This window comes from Festucalex cinctus, chromosome 12, assembly GCF_051991245.1.
Source record: "Festucalex cinctus isolate MCC-2025b chromosome 12, RoL_Fcin_1.0, whole genome shotgun sequence".
Classification (NCBI taxonomy): Eukaryota; Metazoa; Chordata; class Actinopteri; order Syngnathiformes; family Syngnathidae; genus Festucalex; species Festucalex cinctus.
The window spans coordinates 11,207,688-11,227,657 of record NC_135422.1 but is presented as its reverse complement, the minus strand read 5'-3'; the positions used below and the strand labels follow the sequence as shown (position 1 = coordinate 11,227,657).

The 19,970-nt window shown below is 40.6% G+C and overlaps 2 protein-coding genes across 2 annotated transcripts in view; both read right to left on the bottom strand.

The window, feature by feature from the left end:
• qkia (QKI, KH domain containing, RNA binding a) overlaps nucleotides 1-8,903 on the bottom strand; it is an 85,387-nt gene extending 76,484 nt beyond the window's left edge. The window contains exon 1 of the mRNA XM_077537826.1: nucleotides 8,756-8,903. The gene's annotated coding sequence lies outside the window, so the exon portion shown is untranslated. The remainder of the gene's footprint in view (nucleotides 1-8,755) is intronic.
• A 664-nt stretch (nucleotides 8,904-9,567) lies between these two features.
• Nucleotides 9,568-19,970, bottom strand: part of pacrg (PARK2 co-regulated) — a 154,209-nt gene continuing 143,806 nt past the window's right edge. The window contains exon 5 of the mRNA XM_077537831.1: nucleotides 9,568-9,733. Coding sequence (XP_077393957.1) covers nucleotides 9,573-9,733 — 161 coding nt within the window. The 3' untranslated portion in view covers nucleotides 9,568-9,572. The remainder of the gene's footprint in view (nucleotides 9,734-19,970) is intronic.

Below are 19,970 nucleotides of genomic sequence, written 5' to 3'. Positions count from 1 at the left end.
GTCTAAATTGCTGACAACAAATGTGAGTAAGTTAGTCCACCACTAAATGAAAATGTATGAAATGTGCCCAAAATGTATGGCCAGTCGATGACTTGAACCCTCTTATAAGCTACAGGTTATTTCTATACAAGCATTTCCCACAATATGTCCTCCAATAAAGCTGTAATGATTTGAAGTTTACAATTAATTCTTGAACAAATGACATCTAGCCTGACTCATGTTCTAAACAACAACACCAAAGCGTATTTCAATGCAAAAACAGTGACAAAGTTCTTGCAGACATCCAAAAATCTTTTTTTTTTTTTTTGCATGTGTTGTTGACTCATTTTCTCAATTTTAAAAGCATCGGGAAAAAGTCACAGACGCATTCATCAAAAGGAAGCTGGCATTTGTTGTGGGCTTTGAAAATGGCTTTAGTTCTTATCTCTAATGGTGCGCTTGGTCATTTGAACCTTGACACACGCGTGTGTGCTGACACTCCAACATCTTCAGTGTGTGAATACACAGCCGCCGGCGGACAAACTCAAATGTGTGTGTAAGCACAAGTACTATTAATCCCCACTCCTGCCTTTGTGGCTTCGTCATTTTTAATAACACGCTTTCCATTCAACGATTAATCCAATTAATATCCCGATAATTAAGAAACATGCGTCGAGGCTGTAAGCTTCCTCACAATAAGCTCACAAAAATGCCCTGGGTTCTCCACTGGAAGCGTGCCAGCGGCGCTGGTTGGCTGGCAGCGACGTGCCTCGCGGTACCAGCCGGTGCCGCGGGACTCAAGTCTGTGACGACGTTTCTGATGTGGCACGAGAAGAGCCCAACAGGCACATTTATGAACAACAACAGCTTTTTTGTTCTTATTAGCTCGCTAGTGCTGCAACAGGAGGAGGCAGAACATTAGGTACATACAGTCGAGCAACTGAATTGAGTGAGTCGGTTCGTATTGGATATCAGTTATATTGTCACGTATCAAGCAATGACAACTAATGTGTCAGAGATTTAAAAAAAAAAATCTAATTTTTGATGTTTTTTTTGATTGATTTTTGAAAACAACATTCATTTTCGCCAAATACTGGCCTGTCATGTACATGTACATAAAATCGCGGGTTAATTCAAAGTAACCCAGATTGGGTGAAATAATACCCAGAATATAGATTCACGGACAACAATGAATACTTAGTTTTTAAATTATGTATTTCCCTTAGATTAAAGCCGCCTTCTCTTTCCGAAAACATAGTTTGAATATTAGCTTCAGCCCAGATTCAATCTTCAATCTGATGGGTGAAACTAATAATAACCTTGGGTGAAAGTAATCTCCATCTACCCAGTGATCGGGTTAGGAAAACAAGAGTTGAGCTGGTTCTCCACCACTGAAAAGTTCCATGGGCAAGTGGTGCCTCGCACAGTGTGGAGGAGAGGGAGAGGGCGGGCTGGGCGACTTCGATCCATCATGTTACATTTGACACCTACCCGCCGACTGGATTACGGGGTTGACGAAGGCCAAATATGTTTTCAAGTTAAGCCAGTTTCATTCCTGGGCCAGTGGAATGATTTATCCTGGCCAGGTAGGAATGCTCCCTCGGCTGCTTCCAAGGAATTTGGTGGAGTATTATAATGGCAAATTTCCTGGCTTCCGAGGGAGTATCAGAAGCGCCGACGCCGACGAAAACTGCCTGCCCCTCTCACGACTTGCTGCTCCGCGTGTGGAAGTCACAGGGACAGAATGGGGCAGATGGAGTTGACCTGGTTATTCGACGTCCTCCGAGATAGAATCAGAAGCCCCTTTCAAGTCAAAGCGAGCTTTTTCCCACATCACTGTGAAAGCTACTGGCAGAGAATTTTGGGTTTGTTGACACGATAACTTCCAGGTCCTGAGGTAGTATTAGATGCCCCATTCATAATAGTTGACAATGTTCCCATACTGCTAGTCTGTGTGAATGCTACCAATGAGAAATGATCAAATTTTCTATGTCGTTGCTCTGTGTGAAAAGTACCAACATGGAATAGTAGAGGTTTGAGTTGACCTTGTAAACAATGGCCCCACTAGCTTAATGCTAACACTAATTAGCATCCATGTTGCAGTGCTTTCAACCTTTTAGCAACAGATTGAAAACAATTCATTCAGCAGCATGTAGTAAGCAAAAAATATTTATTATAATGATAAGATCAGAGAGGAGTTGAGACAGTATTATCAATGAAGAGTTGCCTAGAACACCAGCGGGATTCATAACAATACTTCAATCTATAGTATTTTTATTTTGTTTTTTATTCATGATTTTATCCAGATTTTTAATTTTTTTTCCCATTTTTTTTTCTGTTTGCTTCCATTGCTTTTATTGTTGGCTGTACTGTGCACTTTGAGATTTATTTTATCAATGTAAAGTGCATTGTAAATAAAATCAATTGATGCAGTGTGACAAAAATGATTTCATTTTTTTCTAGTTGTGCGAATGCTGGAGCATTCCCACATATGTTACTGTGATTTTTATTCTCCACACATTTTTTTATGCCGCGTAATAACTCCCACATCATACTTCCAATTTACACTGTTCAAATTTCAACTTCAGCTTCAAAATTCACGCCTCCCGGGGTATATATCGGTTGATTCCACATTACTTACAGTATTTGCACAATTTAACGTTTAATATCAACTTTTCCCCCATTCATTTTCAATGGGAAAAACATTGAACTTTTTCTATGTATCACTTTCCATGCCCACTTCCGTACGTATAACTTACCATCATGACCAGGTGTCTCATACTGCTTAGTGGCACAGTTGCTAAGCACATTGTCCAGTAACCAGTAGGTCATAATTTATCTCTCAAGTTACTTCATAAGCATTCAAACATGTATTCAAATCTTAGAATTCACATATTAGCATTCAGCTTTCAGCATTCCCACACAATTTCTCCAGAAATTGCACTTAGTCTAGTTACTATATGTGTTGTTTTTTTTAGGCTTGCTTCAAGAAATCTCCCCAAGTCAAGAATATTTTGCTTAGATTAAGTAATACAGTCCACATGTAATGATTTTTCCATGTTTCTTTTAAGCCCAGTTTTTGCAGTTGAAGCAATTTAGCACAAAAAAAAGAATCTTTTTGTTTGTGCACCCGTTTTGCACTCCCAAAGCGGTCCCACAACGGCGTGTTTGTGAGTGATAAGACTTGGAAGAAGGAGCTTCCTCATTGATCACGCCGGTCCAGGGGTAGATTGACCCGGCGGCGTGACCTGCAATCGAAACGCACGCGCACACATCTCAACACAAACCGATAAGAGGAGCATTCCCAAACATTGAGATTTGCACATTGATTGATATCTACAAACAAAGTAACCCCAAATAGTTTCCATAGCGATCAGGCAGCGCCAATCTGGGACTCAAAGCGAAAGCTGCAGAAGGAAAAGGGAAGGAAGCGATAAACGGGAAGACTTTAGTTGCTGACTCGACTTCTTCTTTTTTTTTTTTACAGCCGACGTCTTCTAAATCCCATTTCTGGCTATACAACAACAATATTGTCACATTATTGTGTGTCTATTTATCCCTGCTTGTCCTCAAGCTTGCCATCTGACTTATTATCTCAGCTAAAGAGGATTTTTGTTTTCAATTTTCTAACTTGTGCAAAAACGTATTTCTGCGAACACTGTCGGAAATTTCCGTACAAAACTCCAAGCAAAAAGTTTGTCCTTGGCAGAGGTCTGCGGTTGTAGCCAGCGCCATTCCAGTAGAGTTTGTTCTCTCTGCTGAGCACACACCACCAGACAAATATTACATTGGCGCTCGTTCTCCTCTCATGTGATTAGATTCTCTCTTCTGTCTTTGTCTTTTCTCTACTTTTTTCCTTCCATCTCATTTTCTCCTGCGTCAACACAAGCGCTATCAGCGTGTTTGGACAGCTTTGGCGTCTCCGTCGGCCTGTGACGACGGAGAAGGACAAACTTGAGCGTTTGGGAAAGTTTGCCGCGCTTTCGTCGCTCCCGGATGACTCACGTCAAGGGGAGTCAGGGGGCAGTGGCAGCTGTCGCGAACGCTGGGCTCGCCGCGCTAATAATAACCTCCCCCCCACACACTGCTAGCTAAGTGAGGGGCCCCCGCGTCGTCTCGGCTCGACCCCCGGAGTCCAGTTACAATGAGGAGTGAGGATTAGACCAGGTTGTGGATTAGGGGGATCGTTTTTTTCTTTTTTACCCTTGGAAGGACAAATAGGTGCACTCGGGGGTTGAACGCAACTCTTGGAAGTAACTGGACATGAAGCTCCTGGAAAACAGAGTCATGTGATCTCACGCCACCGCCAAAATCCGGCTGGCACTCAAAACACGTCATAGTTCAGCTAATTTTAACCGCACGAGTGTATGCGCTGTATGGATGGGTGTGAACAGATTTGGTTGACATTCGGTGTGCAGTTTCAACGTGGCCCAAGGACAAATTCATTAAGGACCTGGATCAAGGTCTACATTCAGATGTTTTTGTATGGACACAACTCAAAAACTGGATTTATTTCAATCACATTTGGAATGCAGCTTGGATGTGAGGCAAAGACAAACGTATTTATTTTCTGGAGAATCTCTGCGAGGATGGATTTGGATGAAATTTGGGGTGCAGCATCGGTTTGGCCAAAGACATTTACTTTAGATCAGAAACTGAATTAGAGCTGTCAAAATTAATTGATTAACTCATTCAAAGCCAAAAACGTGTAAATACGTTTTTTAATACTTTATCCGTCACCCCCAAAAACGTATTTATACGTTTCTTTTTGTTGTTGTTGTTGTTGTTTTTAAATTCACGAGAATACAAAAGGTGTTGATGCAGTTTTTGACGTTAAGAGGTGGCTTAAAGAAATGGAAGTTATTAAAAAAAAACGGCCAGCAGGTAGCAGCAGAGTATAAGTGATCAGCCAGGGCTCTGTTGCAATAAGCTCTTTTTATGAACGTGAATAAATATTGATGAAGTTTTAACTGTATTCTAATGCTATACAAGTAAATATTTTTGTGGTATTTGGCGAGTCGCTGCAGTTTGTCCCACACTCTAAAAAGAGCCAACTTAAATAATTGCTTCAATTGGTAACACAGAAATGAATTAAGTTAATCTAAAGCAAATATTTAAGTTGAATTAATTATCAGTTAATTAAAACTCATTTGCTCCCAATAACATATAAATACGTTTTTTTGTTGTTGTTTTTTTTTTTGTTTGTTTTTTATGCTGGAGCATACAGAAGGCTTTGATGCAGCCTCTCAACTGCAAAAAAAACGGTTGTAGACATGGTAGTTATTACACAAACGGACAATGTTGAAAAAAAGCTCAATTACTCACAAGTTTAAATAGATTTGTGAAAATTGATGAAACTTAGCTATATTCTAATGCTAATTGCTGCAAAACGGGAACAGATAGAAATATACTTTTTTTTGTCCTGATGAAAGAAGAGACTTTTATGTTTCTTTTGATAGGTTCCATGTTTTTATTTTAATAGAACACAATATTCTGTGGGCCTTGGAAAATCAGTCCAAATCCAGTAAAACAGCCAGGAGCGAACGGGATTGCTTCTGTGAAAATGGCTGGGAGCGAATTAGTTAAATTAATATATTGACTTTGGATGTGTTACCGATTGAAGCAATTATTTGATGTTGGTTCCAAGGACAAATAAAAACACTTCATTTCATTTTTGTAAAAAAAAAAAAACATGTTGAGAAAAGTGTTTTTGTGCTGATTTCAAGATCATACAAAGCGATACTCCAACCACACTTATTCCACCGGTCCTTCACGATACAAAAAAAAAAAAAAAAAAAAGCTGAGATAATATCTTATCACCAGCAGATATCATGTGCCGGTAGGAAGTAGAGCATGATGCTAAGGCCTAAAAACTGGAGGAAGTCTGCACACTGACTGGGAAACACATTCATTTCCTGAGGCATGTTTGGCCACCCGCAATCCAGAGATGATATTGCTCATTATGACTCGAAAAAAATAAATAAAAAATAAATAAAAAGAGGTCACAGTATTTCTTCGGCGTCCCGATTCGTATGCTAACTTTTGTTTTCCGTGTCGACGCCACGTCGCGAATGATTGGATGAATTTGCGTCAGCGATCTTTCCAGTCTGCGGGTTTGGCCCAATCACGCACCGACGCCTCTCGTGGACAAACTCACCTCATTGGCTGCTCATTTCACTTTGCTTATTCGCATGAGCGGCTGCAGCTCGCTGATGTTGTTGTCGGGTGCCGGTTTGACATGAACGCGTGTGTACGTGTGCGCGCAGGCATGTATGTCAAAGCATGCTGATGCGCGTTGAACTTATCCGTCGTCGTCCCGTTTTTTTTCCAGGCGGCCACCTTTTTCCTAATGAGCCGCACTGGCCTCGGCGAGAGGTCGAAACGGACGCAATTTAGCATTGAATGCCCATTAGCGGCTGTGATGTAACCTAATTGAGCCATCAGACTGCCTGGCCCTTTAAGTGAACTACACTGGAGGCACTATTTGGACATTATGGCTTTTGTGACATTGAACGCTAGCTAAAAGCAAAAAAAAAAAAAAAAAAGGGTGCAGATGGAGTGATTTTAACATGTTAACCTGCCTTCAAAATAAGTGACTGCCTAATGTTATTATTGGTTGGATTTTTGGTTGTAAATATTAAACGCATATTTACACTTTCAACACAATGGCTTCTTTCTTATGAACTGCATACCATATGATTTGATTGTCTTTGGTCAACCGAAACCAAGTGTAGACAGTCATCACTATTTTTATTTTAGTTTTTTTTTGTGAGCGTGTGCAAACTCCAGCCTGGCCTTCCTAATCTCTCGCTAATCTGTGTTTTGCATCTTCTACACGTGTTGCGTCTTTTCTTCTGTTCATGACGTTCACGCCTTCCCTCGGGGGTGGCATACAGTTGTTTCTCTTTCTTTCTTTTAAAACATTTAACATCTATCCATTCGACCAAAGAGGTTTCTCTCTTTTTTTAAAGGGGAAGTCTTTTTTTTTTTTTTTTGGGACAATAATATGTTCTATGCAGCCCCACCAGTCTAAATATGCTATTCTGGTTAATATTGTGTTCATGGAATCCATTTTTTATCCATTTTGCCACTTACTGTCGACTTAAGATGACATCACAGTTGCTCAGGGCTCAGGCAACAACCAATCACAGGTCACCTGTTTTCTGAAGCTTTGTGGAATATGAGTTATTCAGCAAAATCCAACCGTTTTCATCCATATCAGGGGGCGGCCATTTTGCCATTTGCTGTTGACTGAAAATGACATCACAGTTGCTCAGGCAACAACCAATGAGAGCTCACCTGTTTTCTGAAGCTGACATCACAGTTGCTCAGGGCTCAAACAACAACCAAACCCAGCTCAGCTTCAGAAAACAGGTGATCTGTGATTGGTCGTTGCTGGAGCCCCGAGCAACTTGTTATGTCATCATCAGTCGACAACAAGTGGTAAAAATGGCCGCCCCCTGAGATGAATGAAAACGGCTGGATTTTGCTTCATAACTCATATTCCACAAATGTGATATTAATCAGAATGTCATGTTTAGACTAGTGAGGTCACATATAACACATATATTATTGTCAAAGTAATGTTTAAGGTTGACTTCCACTTTAAGGTGTTCTAAAAGGTTTTGGCATTGCATTGTTTGTGGCACTGGTGGATTTTCAATGTTTGCTTACAATTGCTTGTAGTTTACTCATAGACAGCTCTTTATTTTTCATACTATTTCGATGTTTAACTATTATACTGTAGCCTACCTGTAGTCTTCACGAGCAAAACCCAAATTTAAAAACTGAGCATTCACATTTGACACAAATTATTATTATTATTTTGTAATAGCTCCCATTTCTGTTCCATTGTCTTTCGGCTTCATGAAGTTTGTGTTGCTTGTAGATAAGCTCTTTGTTTTTCATGTTGGCTATACAATAGCTCTTGTATGTGTTGAAAATCTTCTAGGAAATTTCCTTTGACATTGTGCAACAATAGAAAAGAGGGGTCAGGTGTAATTCTTGTGAAAAAAAAAAAAAAAGGCTGTGGCGTGCGGAGTCGAGAGGAAGTCTCAAGCAAAGTGCTGTTTTTATGAGAGCGACTTTGTCTCGGAATGCTGAGGGCCGTCATTCCGGACGCGCTTTCCCGGCATGTTGTGACAGGCTCCGTCTCCGGCTGAAAGAACGAGCGCCGTTGGACAGCACAATATGGCAAAAGTGCATATAGACAATACTGTCCATAAATGAAATGAAATCACAATCATTATCTGGCCAAATGAATGTCAATCAACTTTTTTAATGAGCATTTCACATTGATAGTTACATAGATAAGGCCTTTATGTGGTGATTGCATACGTACAGGAATTTCTATTAAAAAAACAAACAAAAACAAACAAAAAAACAACAACATACATTCATATCCATCAGGTGTCAAATCTGAATTGCAAAGGTTTTGTGTCTTGGTATGAAAATTTAGTTGTGAACTGTGCGCCTTTACAAAGACGAACTACATACGCTGCATCAAAAAGTTCCACAAATATGACAAACATGCTAAAAAAGTTTTGCCGTAACATTTTTACAATTTCATAAAGCACTAACTTAACGTTTTGCACATGCTGATAATGAAAAAATAGATTTGAATGAAAATTTTCCACTGCATGGCGCCTACTCGGCTCACCATGATCGTCTGCTATCTTAATGCCCTTAGTCTCCTTTTGAATAAAACTTCTGCATTATTGTAAAATTTGAGTATACAAGGCTAGAAATATAGAATTAGCTAAATATGTCATCTTACCCTGTTGCTGTGCCTTATATAGCTCTGTATGCTGCAGTATTAAACTCAGTCACAGTCTGAACTTTGCTGCAGCACTTTGTGCCCTTAATCTCCTGAAATAAAATTGAAGAATCATTGTAATATTTCAGCATACACGGCCAGAAGTGACATTTTAGATCACACTACGGCTGTGACTTATCTCTGAATGCATACTCCATAGACTCCACTTTGCTGCAGCGCTCCATTTTCTCTCTGCCCTCAATCTCCTCTTGGGTAAAGTTGAAATAACATTTGAGTTTACATGGCTAGAAATGACAAATATTGACATGTTAGTTGGAATGCAGTCTCCACTTTGCTGTAGCATTCCATTTTCCTTCTGCCCTCAATTTCTTCTCAGATAAACGTAAAGCATTTTTGTACCACATGACTAAAAAGTATATACATGTTAAAGTGTGCTGTTGTGCTTTAGCTATGAATGCCACAGTGTTATAGACCACTTTGCAGCAGTGCCCTTAGTTTCCTCTTTAATTAAAATTGTAGCAAAACTCTGAGGATAAAAGAAAATTATAAAAATGCATCTTACCCTGTTGCTGTACCTCAGCTGTGGACGCTTGCAGCACTAGACTCCATAGTCTCCACTTTGCTGCATCACTCAATTTTCTTTCTCCCCACAATCTCCTCTCGGATAAAATGTGTCTCCAGAGAATCATTAAACAGGAAGCCCTATCAGCGTGCACTATTGGATCTTATTTTAAAGCGGAAAAATGATCACCCAAAACCGAGCCGAGCTGGTACTGTGCAGTGGAAAAGTGTCTGCCCCACCCTACCCTAACCACCCTCAGTTAATCATGCAGGACTCATATGTGGGCACCATGTACTTGATGTTGATGAAGGCGTCCTCTCCCCCATAGCGCTCCAACACCTCCAGAGTTTCCTGGATGAGGTCGCCAACGTTCTCTCTCTTCTGCTGGCTGTAGTCGATGCCGTCTCCAGAGTTGACTGCCGGACAAGAAGAACACATCAACATGACCATGAAATTTGGAATAAAAAGTGATATTTAACATAAAAGACTATATCATATTGTCCTCTTTCTTGTAATTTATGCAGAGCTGATCCAATTTGTAATAGATTTTTTACACCCAAGAAGTTGACATGGATTAACAAATTGGCAGCCAATTGACCACAAATGTTGTTTCAGTGTTTTCTTGGTGGCATTTTAGAATAATCGATGTGACAAGTTGAGATCCACCCCCTAATCATCATCTTCTACTCAAAAATTCGCACATCCAAAGCGATGCAACACCGCCATATCCAGGGATCTGTTAGTCATTACAGTGGTTTATAAACCTGAATTTCAGAGACATCATCTTTCACGAACTTGACGTAAATACACGTCAGGGGCAGTAAACAGTTTAATTGCAGTTGACGAATATAAATGTCAATGGGAGTGTTTGGGCTATTTCCGCATTCTTACAATTTTCATCATTGACAGTGTAATAAAAAAAATGTGGTTTAGTTTTGCATTTTTTTTTGGGGGGGGGGGGGGGGGGGGAGGGTTGGTTGCAAGTTTAACGAATCATATTTGGGGTGGGGGAGGGCTTGCTGACGATACGGTGAACATGCGCCGAATCCTGCCGGTGACATGAAGGCACTCCACCCTTGATAGCAGTGTTTTAACAACTCAACTTTATATAGTGCTTTCACGACAACCACAGCTGTACCGAAATAATTAACTAAGGTATAAGACCGACTTCAATAATATGGCTTTCTTGAACTCAACCAAGATGGCTTTTAAAAATTTATTTTTTTTATTATTATTTCCTGAAAAGTTGGTCGATATAAACTTCTACTATATTGCCGCTGTCCTGCGAAAAACACTTATGTCCATTTTTATCACATTTTTTACATTTTTACGTTTATGTGATGTAACTGAATGCAGATATCCCAAAAATGTAAAAAATAAATAAATAAAATGTTTTTCACAGGACAGTGACGATACGCACCTCCTCTTTCCACATTTTTTTAACCCGTACTTCAAGTCTCACATTCTACATTTCACCAACTGAATTCCACAGCATTTTAGTTCTACAACAATTGCATCGTCTAGCTACCAATGCTGTTCATTTGGGTCAGCTGTAGCATAAATCTTACTTTGGGTTCCATTTGTTGTGTCAGGTTTTGTGTCACTGCTGGATGTCTGCGTGAAAGAGATTTCAAACTCAAATTTTAGCCTCCACTTTCGCTCCCTCTTCTCCCACAACTATGCTGCCATCCTCTTTGCTCTTTTATTGCTTTGGCCTGCTTGGATTGTTTTGATGCGATTTCAGATTACGCTAACTAGCAGGGAGCCTGCAGTTCAAAAACACGCACCAGCACCACGTCTGAGTCTTGGAGTTGAACGGTGGCCCTCGCTTAAGAATGCGCGGCCGCTTGTTTCTCGTAGAGCAAAACGAGTCCGCCGCTGCCAAGGGGGAGGGGCTGTGGGGGTTAGTTAAAGTTGAACACGTCAGTGAAGACTCACGTGGCGATCCGGAGTAAAAAAAAAAAAAGCCGTGCGGTTTCATGTTCCCTCCTCAGCGAAGTCTAATTAGGAGCTGCTCATTTTTCCACATAACAGGTGTTTTTCATCTCTGCCTGTGCTTTCTGCTCACTTGGGAGAGATATCACTTTTACTACAAAAAAGGGAGATTAGCATGGAAAAGATGCTTTTGGACTGGGATGAATGACAGTGTATGTGTGTGTGTGCATTCATCTCCATAGAAACGTTGGTTGTTTCTTTTGTTTTGAGGCCCAGCACAGTGGCATGAGAGCACGCCATTTGACTATGCTGATAAGGGCACTGTGTGTGTTTGCTGGAATGAGAAAATAGTGGTGAGTAGGCTAGGCTGGATACCTCCGGAATGTTTTTCGATAACAAGTTCCCCCAGCGCACTAGAACTCTGTTGTATGTTTAACTTCTGTATGTGTGTGCGTATCTCAAGGGAGGGCCGCTTCCTCACCATGTTTTGATTGGCTGGAAACGGTGCATCGTGTTCCCGCCCAGCCCACAAACACTATTGACAATGGGTTGGCAAACTTTTGAGTTCAAGGGCTTGACTGTTGTTTACAAATTGCAAACAAATATCGAATGTTTACATGACTAAAGTTACATTATTTCCAGCAAATCCCTCACACAAAACATTGAAATCAAAAGTCATGTAAAATAGTGAAATAACTTCAATCTTCAGTTCTGTTGTTAGCGTCCACACGGCTAACGGCCGCTAACTGCCGTGTCCTTTCCTTCACATGCCGGGTGTAGGTGTGCTCCTCGCGGCAGGCGGCCTCATTAAACTCCTCCGCCACTGACTCCCGGCTGACACCAGAGCACCAAATTGAACCCAGCCTGTACGTTCGGGAGCCATTTACACGACGCAGTAGAAAAGGCTGTCATTTTTGTTTATGTGACATCCGAAAACAGGTTTCGACGTAGACAATATTGAAAAAGACACTGTTATTACAGCCTATTCACACCCAACCCATAAAAGTCAGCATTTTTTTTAAATCCATTTCACAGTTCTGTAAAAAAAAGCATCGACGTGGAATGGGAAATTTTCTGCCTTTGGATGTATGACACTTGGTGCACACATACTGATAATCGGGCAGAATGTGAGGATATTCCTTCTCTTCCAATCAGTCAACAAAGGCTTGGTCGTCGGATGTCTGTCAAAGATTATCCTGAGCCATTGACCTCTAGGATGATCATGTGTGAGGAGTCTTTTTTTTTTTTTTTTTCCCTCGTTGATCTGCTCAGAAAATGTCCGTCCGGATTGACAATCGGAATTGTGTCGGTATACATGTACTGATAAGAAGATAGTGACATCACCAACTACTGGCAAGGCTCACACATTATAGCAGTTTATGGAATGAAACAAAAAACAGTTTGAATTGGAAAATTCAAGAGATACACACTCCTAATATATGTATAAAGGGATTCCTTTGAAGGAAATACCAGATTTACAGTACTGACAATCAGTTTATTTATATTGTAAAATAATAAACTCAATGCATCATGTCCTTTTGAAGTGAGTCATACTTTATCGTATCAATTTGGAAGCCCAGTAAATTAAACCGAATCGTTCCCATTTACAGCAAAATGAATTGTCCTTGAATCATATTGCACTCCATGTATCCAGAAATGAATTGATTTGTCATTTATTGGACAGATGCACACCCCTAGCTAGCTACTGTATTTACTTACTTTTGGCTCATTTTTCCTGATGCCATTATCTGTACGTGAAAAATTTGTCATGTAAACCCACACATTGTCCAATTGTTTTAAGAAGCAGAAATTAGACGAGCACGTTTCAGAAAGGAAGGGAAATGAAGGAGGCTTGTAAAACGTGCTCTGAAAGTGTCCTTCAGTTAAACAACCTCTCATTCTCCTGCTTATTCATCTCATGATGCTCATTTTCCACCCCTTTTCTTCTCTTCATTTGTCAACAACGAGACAGTAAAGATCCTTAGATTGAGTTTCTAGGGTGGTGACATAACCCGGATTTGTATGTAAACTGTTAATGCCCCATAATATATCACTAACCTACGCCAACGCAGTAGTCATAATTACAGTAAATATGAAAAATAGTAATTACGGTGTGAAAAGAGCCTTCCTGTGCCCACCAAGCTAGTTCATCTTGTATAATTTCTCATATAACAACCGGGAATCCGGTGTAATCAATATAAAGCAATCTTAATACAATCTCACACCATGTGAAGAAAAAAGGTCCTGAAAAGAGTCCTGCGAGGATGAGGAAGCGGTCGATGTCGACGAGGAAGAAGGATCCTCCGCTCAGTGACATTTGCGGCGCGAAAGCACTCGTTTTGTTTTCGTCTTTTGCGATAATCCCCGGGATTCCCGTGCTTTAGCGCGTCGATGCGGGGGAAGCTTTTGCGTGACATTTGGCTGTTTATTTCACTCTATTGACGAGACGCATCAAAGCAAAGGTCTTTGGGAATGGACGAAAAGCAAAATTCTAGGTGGTGCGCTGCTTGAATACAATTTGATCATGGCTGTGAAGAAGGTCTAATCTTTCACAACACATTTGATGATATGTTGAATCCTGTGTTTTGGGATTTTCCATTCATCTTCAGCTAAATACTTTCGAACTCATTTGAAGGCACTTCATAGTGCAGATGGACAATGACCGAAAGCAAAATAAACCAAATAGCTTTTCAAGGCAAAGCAGTGGAATTGAGCTGGGATGAAATCCAGCATCTGCTGATGTGTATGCGTCATTTGCAACCAAGAATTAAAAAGTGAAAGTTTAATTCATTTTCTAAACTTTTTTTATTTTTATTTTATTTTTTTTTACATTTTCCTTACATTTTTAACTGTATTTTCAACATTTTTTCTTTTTTTTTTAAGTTTAAAAAATTTCGAAAAAAATAGTTTAATTCATGATTATTAATTTGTCCCATTATGTTTAAACTTTACTGCCCTATCAATTTAAAAATGATTTAATAAAAAAAAACAAAAAACAGACATATGCACATATTTGATTTATTTGACTTAAAATTGATTTTTTTTTGTCATCCATCTGGTTAGGAAGTGAAAGTGCACGTCGCCAGAAATTTGCAGCCCCCTCCATCACAGAAGTCGCCCATCCCTGCTCTACTGCCCAAGATGAAACGGGGTTTGTTAGTCACGTGCGCTTCCCCTCCAAAGCACTCAGGTGACACACACACACACACGGCTCAGGATTTGGCCAGTTCAAGCTCCGAATTCCCGAGCCGATTCAAGGCGGTGTCAGCCAAGCGGGCCATTGTTTCTAATCAACTTAGCCTGGACTGTGCAAGTTGCGTCTGAAAGCAGCTTAGGGTGGAGGCCTCCTTACACAATAGCGTCTTTGATGCCGCAGAGAGCGGCCGCCTGCCGAGAGCCTCGTGCATTTTTGCTCGGGGTTCGGTCTCGGTATAGAGGAATGCGGATTGCGAGCGGACGGGCAAGTCGCGAGTTCCAGGAACACTCTGAGCGGGAGGCGGGTTTGGCCCAGTAACAGCACTTGTGTTCTTATCGCCAAAAAACACAGTGATAACTCAGCATGTCTGCGCAAGGCTCAAGTCGTGCTGCTAATACTGTTTCTCAACCACACCGCTTCAACTTGTACCTTTGACTATATTTTTACTGTTTAATTTGAATGTATTTAATATGATTACTATTTATTTTAATAATGGGATGGACATTAAAAAATATTAATCCGATTCATCATTAATTAACAAATTACAGTCCTACGACAAACAAACATGGTGAAGTCACATTTAGCTGTTATGCTGCAGGCACATATGTTGCCAACCTAATTGAGTCTTACAGTAATTTTAGAAACCTACTTTTATTTCTTTAAAATGTATTTCAAGGCTACTGTTAATGTGTTTAAATGTTGTCAATGGACGTTCTTTTGCTAATTTCGGTAAGCTACAATTATTTTCTCTGCTTTGCTTCCAAATGTTAGCTGCTGTATTTGTGTCTTTGCTCGTGTGAAGCACATTGAGTTGCCTTGTGGATGAAATGTGCTATCTTAATAAAGTTGCTTCACCTTTCCAACTATGTGTGCAGTCTTAGGGTTAAATGTGGCACTTGTGTAATACAGGCTTAATAATTAATCAGGACACTTTCTTGATCCTGTAAAGGGTATTTAGGAAATGAATTATTGAGCTTTAATTTCCTCAATTTCAATTTTTTTCCCATTATTTCCAATATTCTATGTCAAAAAGCCTTAAAAAACAAAATAAAAAATACCGGTCCTGACTATACTGGGTGGTGACTGGTGAGTAAATCAATTTATTTGAGCTTATAAAGCACTTTTCGTGTGATCCACTGTGAGATATTGTTGATTCATGCCAGGTCCAGGTTTGAATTACAGCACATCAAAAAGCAAAACAGATGTGAGCGTGAGCAGGAGCGACCGGCGCTTCGGCGGTAGGCGGAAACGCTTCAAAATCCAGCAGGGGTGTGGGTGGAACGCTGAATGGACGAAACAGTCCTGAGTAGAGCTTGACTTAAGAGTTTAATTGGTCCAATGAACAAGCTTGTAACTCACTTGCTCGTATATCAAATTTGCCATACTATACAACAATTACAGACACAACGATTATCGGACTAGTCGGATTATTAAAGGGATACTTCACTTATTTAGCCCATTATAGCAATAAAAAGTTAATATTTTGTCTATGATTAATTTTTTACTTTCATTATTTTTCATGTACAATTAGTACCATTAAAGACACATTTTGCAACTTGCTGTCGACTGAAAATGACATCACAAGGGCTCAGGTAACCAATCACAGCTCTCCTGTTTTCTAGGTTTGGTCATGTGACATTCACAACATGAGCTGTGATTGGTTACCTGAGCCCTTGTGATGTCATTTTCAGTCGACAGCAAGTTGCAAAAAGTGTTTTTCAAGGTACTAATTGTACATGAAAAATAATGAAAATATCAACTTGATTATATATTTAATATATAAAAATATTAATGTTTGACTGCCAAAAATGGCTAAATAAGTAAAGTATCCCTTTAACTAAAATGATAATTATATTGACTGTTTTGCGACCTTGTTTAATTTAAAATAGTCCAAATCCTCAAAATTTTAGCCTCTCAAAAGGTTTCTGTAATCCTCCATGAAAACAGACCGATTATCTTGTGTTTTGTCAAAATAAGACATTTTCAAACATCAGCGAGAAAAATTAGTCATGTAACTCGTGTAACTCATAAAGATACCAACTGTATATCAAATCAATTTCCCCATTGAAATGAACATAAATTAATCTATTCCAGGCACCACAATTTTTGTTACATGTTTTTACTCTTACGAAAATTGCACTGTAGAACAAAAGAGTATCCACTGACCGTGTTATAAGTCAAAAGTCACAACAATTGTTCAACTCAAGAATTAGACTCCTTCCTGAATCGTTACACCATTTTTACAGAATTCCCACTTGCTCGCAGCTGCTCGCACAACACGGGCAAAAACAAACATCCAAGGTCAAAGACAAAAAAAACAAAAAACGTACAAACCCCCCCCCAAAAAAAACATAACAAAACACGGTAGACCCTCGCTTCACATGTGTTCAATGATTTCACTACCCCACTTAGGCACAAGTACTTGCTAGTTACTGCCACAACTACCTCAAAGAACTACTAATAGTGGTTGTTTTTCCCCCACTCAAACAGAAAAAGCGGAGAGTTGTAACTGGAAAGTGAAGGTATCACTGTGCAGGGCTTGCTGTGCGTCTGTTGTGGTGGGGGGTTGACAGTAGCATTAGAAGGCACATGTGTTCAACAGCAGGCATCTAATTGAAAGGACCTCGCAGTCGGGGAGCAGGCAGACCTTTCATGCACACTCACAAAATGTATGACCAGTATGTATCATAATGTGTGGTTTTGTCCATGTAAAGGTGTGATGTACACGTAATACAAAGACAAACAAAAGGTTTATTGTATAGTAAGCCGATTATATACTTGGTGGATACAACAATAACAAAAGACTGTTCAGTAAAATAGTAATGACGAGTGTCAATTGTTACAAAAATTGTTTGCAGTATGTGGTGAGCTCAGAGCAGAGAAGTAAAACAAAAGGCTTACCCGGTCAGCCACAGTTTATTAATCCTACTTCTAAGCAGCGGCCATCTTGTGACCGTTCATGCTTACGCAAGAGTAACCTCCGCCGCGGGTCACTGATCTCATTTTCCATGTTCACCCCACACGACCGCGGCAGCGTTTCCAACAGAAAGTTGGCGTTGAAAGTTGCAGTGGAGTGCCCGGCAGATTTGAATGTGACAGGAAGAAGAACCGGGGCCCCAAGAGTGCGTGCACAAACAACAGGATCAGGCTGCTACGCTCCCATTGATCCGCCTCCCACAGGCCCACTCGTCAACATGGCTACTAGGGAATTGAATTCCAATTTCACTTTTGTGAAAGCACATCTTTGGCTGTTGAGAATTCCAAAGATACAAGGAGGAAGGAAGGAATGAAGCATCTAAAACTCGTAGTAAGATAATTTGGCACAATTTAGTCATAAATTAGATAGATAGCTGAGCTACATAGCTAGCTTTATAGCTAAATAGCGAGTTAGATTGCTAAATAGATAGCTAGATAGCTAAATAGCAGAGGTGGGCACGTCAATGAATTATGAGCGTCCGTCATTCAGCAATCGTCAAGAGTAGGGACACCCTTCCGTCATCGTCAATATTTCAAGCCGAACCGTCAATCTGTCATTCGTTGATTGCTCAGCAAAATGGGCGTCCATCATTATTTCCGTCATTCGAAATGGGCATCCGTCAAAGTTCTGTCAATCGTCATCCATCAATCTGCCAGCAAAATGGGACGTCTGTCATTGATGGCTTGCCCAATGTATAGACGGATTGACGATTACATTGACGGACAAAAATCCCCTTCCGTCAGTACTTAGTTCATCAAGTTTCACATCAATTGTCAATCGCCGACAAAATGGGCATTTGTCAATGATGGACCTTACATCAATATTGACGGAATGCCCACCTGTGGTAATTAGATTGGTAGTTAGGTAGCTAGCTAGCTAGCTAGCTAGGACGGACGGACAGACAGACAAACGTCTGCTAGTTTGGTTTGAAGCTGCATTTTTAGGGTCCACAGGTTGTTGATTAATGTGAAAACAATACACAGCTAACAATGGTGAAGCTCGCCGTTCCCACTGTCTGTCAACGTCCCTCTCAAGCCCAGGAGGGTGGGGGGTGTCTTGTGTCAACGCTGTCAGGTGTGAGTCGATGCCGTCAGATGCGATCTCATTACGCCAGTTTACCTCAAGGTTAGCAATGGGCTGCGGGCGAAGCACAAAATCAATTGGCACACTTTGGGACAGGCGCTAACGGCCACCGCTGTGTTGCCATTGGGCGAACCCCCCGGACACGAGCCGAACAAGCGTTTGGTGCGTTAGTAGCTAATGCAAACATATTTACAAGACGGGTTGATAGAGTGCTGCCAAATGGATGGACTGATATCCACGTATAATGAAATACAGTATATCTTCAGCGATACTATGACTGGGATTTCCAGTATAGAAGGTATTCATATTGCACCATAACCTTAGTGATAGCATTCCAAAATTGTTAATTCCAGGTCCCCACACAGCCTTTTCCATCTGCAAATCCTCAAAGTAATCACAATTTGACCCGGTTTTCCGCCTACATGAGAGTGCGTAGGCAAAAAAGCTACGCAATTTCATCGCCCATCTGTCTAGGATAGTTGGTTCCAATTGGAGATCATTTGGGTGAATTCTATAGTAGCACTTTGTTCAAGTACACACTCTATTTCGAGTAAGTTCAGCTTTAGAGTTTTTTTTTTGTTTTGTTTTTTATTTCAATGGAAGAATAACCAAAAAATGGGTCAAATTTGACAGGTTTTAAGTGTGAACCAAGGTCACTAAAAGACACATGGTGCAGAAAAAAAGAAATTCAGAGAATGGGATGAAGGTTCCAGAAGGAGTGGGAAATGGACCTCAGATGACACCTGTAAAGAAATGCAAAAAACAGACGGCTTAAGGCAGACTGACCCCGACGGAAGAAGGCATGGAACGGACTGGAATCCAAGGCGCTCATCATGGTCATGGCGGGGTACGTCTCACCAGACAATCACGCTGCTCTTCTCGGAAAAACCGAGCGAGGAAGACAAAGAGGAGCTGGAGGAGTGACGCAAACCTGCCGAGCGATCTCTTTGGACGGATGATTGAAAGTGACACATGCGTTTAAATTAAAGTGGAGCGCCGATGTTGGCCTTGAGCGAGGTCGGCGTCTTCGTGCTTCTTTTCAAACTTAATCACATAACAGATGGTAGGGACATCAAAACGGTGGGATGCGCTGATTTAGATCCTTGTGTTCCCAAATTGAGGTTCAGGTTGGAGTTACGGTTCGGAAATCTAGATTTTAAGTTTGGCATAGCCTTGTAGTCATAAATTCTCTGGCTAACTAGAGAGTGGTTCACATTTTCTCTTTCGTGATGGGGTTCATGTGCAAGATGTGTCAGAAAAACTCCAGGACTCATGTCACAAAAGATTTCAAACCAAAACTACAAACTTCCAAGAAATCCTGTGGTGTCTGACTTTAAAATATGAGAAACACTGTCCTGAGCACCTGACAGTTCCTGGCTATGTGGGACATCGATCAGGTCTCTGACACTGTCCATGATTAGTTTGGGGTATGGTTAGGATTAGGGGGTTATTGTTATGGCTC